The sequence below is a fragment of the Otolemur garnettii genome, unplaced genomic scaffold (genome assembly GCF_000181295.1).
Source record: "Otolemur garnettii isolate 467f Iridium unplaced genomic scaffold, OtoGar3 scaffold00025, whole genome shotgun sequence".
Taxonomy (NCBI): Eukaryota; Metazoa; Chordata; class Mammalia; order Primates; family Galagidae; genus Otolemur; species Otolemur garnettii.
In genome coordinates, this window is record NW_003852420.1 from 19233137 (window position 1) to 19236510 (window position 3374).

The following is a 3374-nucleotide window of genomic DNA, read 5'->3' on the forward strand; positions in this document are numbered from 1 at the left end:
AGAACACATGTTCTTACTTAACTTACCCAGTTCATTCATTAGTAGAAGAGGCTTTGCATACCCTGATTCCTGATTCAGTGCTCTTTTAACTGGCTGGTTTTATGTACACATACTAATAATAATCTTGGGAAGAAAGACCTTCAAATGTAGTCACATAGTCAGCAATATAGCTGGAAACTAGTACCATGAAGGCAAACTACATTTTTGTTTTCTATAAAATACACAAAATCTGTAACAGTAGAAACTTAAGGAAGTCTACAGTTAGTAGACTCTTGTTTTCTTGCTTAGTAGACTTCAGTCCGTTCAGTAATCCATGGTTGTCATGGAATAAGATGAGTTTCATCTAAGCTACTTTTTCTGCTTTAAATTGGACAAATTTAAATACTCACAGGTTGATGAAAAACTTTTTCTATTCTGATCTCTGGGCATTGAGATTGATTACAGCCTACTCCACACACTGTTCTGAAGTCATCTCTAAATATTTTTATTTTTCCCAAATTTCCTTTTTTTTTTTTTTTTTTTTTTGAGACAGAGTCTCGCCCTTGGTAAAGTGCCATGGTGTCATAGCTCATAGCAACCTCTAACTCTTGGACTTAAATGATTCTCTTGCCTCAGCCTCCCAATTAGCTGGGATTACAGGTGCCCTCCACAACACCTGGCTATTTTTTGGTTGTAGTTGTCAGTGGTGTTTGGCAGGTCTGGGCTGGGTTCAAAGCCTCAAATTTCCTTAAATGTTGTCCCTCTTGTATTTGTCATGTAGCAAATTATTTTTGCCACTTTACATTTGCAGGTGATAGATTCATCAGATGTTGTGGTTCAAGTTCTTGATGCTAGAGATCCGATGGGTACTCGTTCCCCTCACATTGAGACTTACTTGAAAAAGGAAAAACCCTGGAAACACCTCATTTTTGTTCTTAACAAGTGTGACCTTGTTCCAACCTGGGCAACAGTAAGTACAACTATTAATCTAAAACAGTCTATGGAGGCCACTCAACTTGTGTAGACTTTGAAGTATCTGTTCACAAATCAGTTTTGTGGGTTTGGGATAAAGTGTTGCACTCTTGAGATTGTTGTCATCAGAGTGTTCTCATTGAAAACAAAACTTAATGTGCTTCGTTGCTGATGGGCAGAGGTACTTGTTATTCTCTGGCAGTTTGTAATCCTCTAGTGGGACAGCTGCAGTTGTCCCTACACAGTGAAGACTGTGTGCCCCTTCAGAAGGAGACAGTGGCCGCCACAACTGGCCTGCTTCATATTATGTTCCATTAACTGTGTTTAGTAGCAATGAAGGCATTTGGGGAGTATTGTTTTGTACTTAGAAGGCAAAAAAGACAAAGCATTAACTGTCACACTTGAAAAAAACATTTTAAAGAAATGTAGCTAAAATTTTCCTAAGACAACAGTGTATTTGGAGCACAATCCTGTAATTCAAGCTCTGATTCTTCCATATATTGTAATAAGCAAGGTACAGTTTATGAGCATGTCTCCTCTTCCTTTAGAAACGATGGGTTGCGGTTCTCTCCCAGGAATATCCAACACTTGCTTTTCATGCAAGTCTCACAAACCCCTTTGGAAAAGGAGCATTCATTCAGCTTCTGCGGCAGTTTGGAAAGGTACTGAGACCTGATTGTTTCTCCTGAAATTGTGTAACTGAGTTTGTATAAGAATCTTACTTGCCACGGTATGGCAGAAAGTTACCAGCTTCACTCCTCACATCTTGGTGTGTTTTATAGAGACATAAAAGTCACGGGACCTGTGGATTATAGGGGATTCTGAAGTGTTTTCTTGCTCAGACTTTGCCTCCATCCCTGACCAGTGTTGCTTCCCTTTCTCCCACATCCCTGGCATCTTAAAGTTCAGCTTCTGCTTGAGGACTCCCTCCCACATTCTTTGTCCTCCATCCTTGGCTTCCAGGGCTTGCCCTTCTTCCTCTGTCTTCAGGGCTTGTGCAGTTTCTGTCTCCTCTGCAAAGGGCCTTGGCAAAACTCAAGCTTCAGGCTTGGCCCCTGTGGCGCAAGCAGCTAAGGTGCCAGCCACGTACACCTGAGCTGGCGGGTTTGAATCCAGCCTGGGCCCACCAAACAACAATGATGGCTGCAGCCAAAAAATAGCCGGGCATTGTGATGGGCGCCTGTGGTCCCAGCTACTTGGGAGGTGGAGGCAGGAGACTCGCTTGAGCCCAGGAGTTGGACGTTGCTGTGAGCTGTGATGTCACGGCACTCTACCCAGGTTGACAGCTTGAGGTTCTGTCTCAAAAAAAAAAACCAAAAAAACAAAAAGAACTCAAGCTTCAGATCCCTGGTCAGGTGTCAGTTCCTCAGGGAATCCCAGAAACCAGATCATCTTATCAAATGTTCCCCCACAGCTTCATGCTCTATACCTGTTATTTTGAACTTGTGTATTTGATTAATGCTACCTACCTTCTAAGAAAAAACACACATCTCCTCTCCCACCCTTCCCCACCTCCCAGAAATAAACACTTCCAATCCTTAGCTGGTATCTCTGTTCTTTTCCTTCATATTTTAGTATATGCCTATCATTTTACTTCTTGATCTGCTCTTCTCCCCTCCCCCCCCACTTTTATGTGTATTTACTTCCTATTATGGAAAATGAGGAGCTGGTTTCTTATAGCCATCCTCCTTTCCTCCACACATACTTCCTTTCCTCTGTTTTCCCTGTATTGTTAGATGACAGTGTTGGGTTATATTGTTTACATTATTGTGACTGTAAAATATTAGTCACTGCTGGTCCGCATGGTGTGCTATGACTATAATTCCTTTCTGACAGAAGCCTTTCTTTTTTCTGTTTTCTCTTGTGTTGCTTATTTGTATCTTTTTTCTTTTAATTTTTTTTTTTTTTTATTTATTGTTGGGGATTCATTGAGAGTACAAGAAACCAGGTCTGCTCTCCCCTTCCCCCACCCCCACCGTGTCATTAATTATCCTCATATCAAAATGGAATACATAGGATTCATGCTTCTCCATTATTGTGATGCTTTACTAAGAATAATGTGTTTCACATCCATCCAGGTTAATACAAAGGCTATAAAGTCTCCATTCTTTTTAATGGCCGAATAGTATTCTATGGTATACATATACCACAGCTTGTTAATCCATTCCTGGGTTGATGGACATTTAGGCTGTTACCACATTTTGGCAATTGTAAATTGAGCTGCAATAAACAGTCTAGTGCAAGTGTCCTTATGATAAAAGGATTTTTTTCCTTCTGGGTAGATGTCCAGTAATGAGATTGCAGGATCAAATGGGAGGTCTAGGTTGAGTTCTTTGAGGGTTCTCCATACTTCTTCCAAAAAGATTGTCTAATTTTGCAATCCCACCAGCAGTGTAAAAGTGTTCCCTTCTCTCCACATCCAT

The 3374-nt window shown here is 40.9% G+C and overlaps 1 protein-coding gene across 1 annotated transcript in view; it reads left to right on the forward strand.

Annotated features, from left to right (window-relative positions):
- Positions 1-3374, forward strand: part of GNL2 (G protein nucleolar 2) — a 30590-nt gene that overhangs the window by 12918 nt on the left and 14298 nt on the right. Inside the window, exons 6-7 of the mRNA XM_023512265.1 lie at positions 791-949; positions 1500-1613. Of these exons, the coding sequence (XP_023368033.1) occupies positions 791-949; positions 1500-1613 (273 nt within the window). The remainder of the gene's footprint in view (positions 1-790; positions 950-1499; positions 1614-3374) is intronic.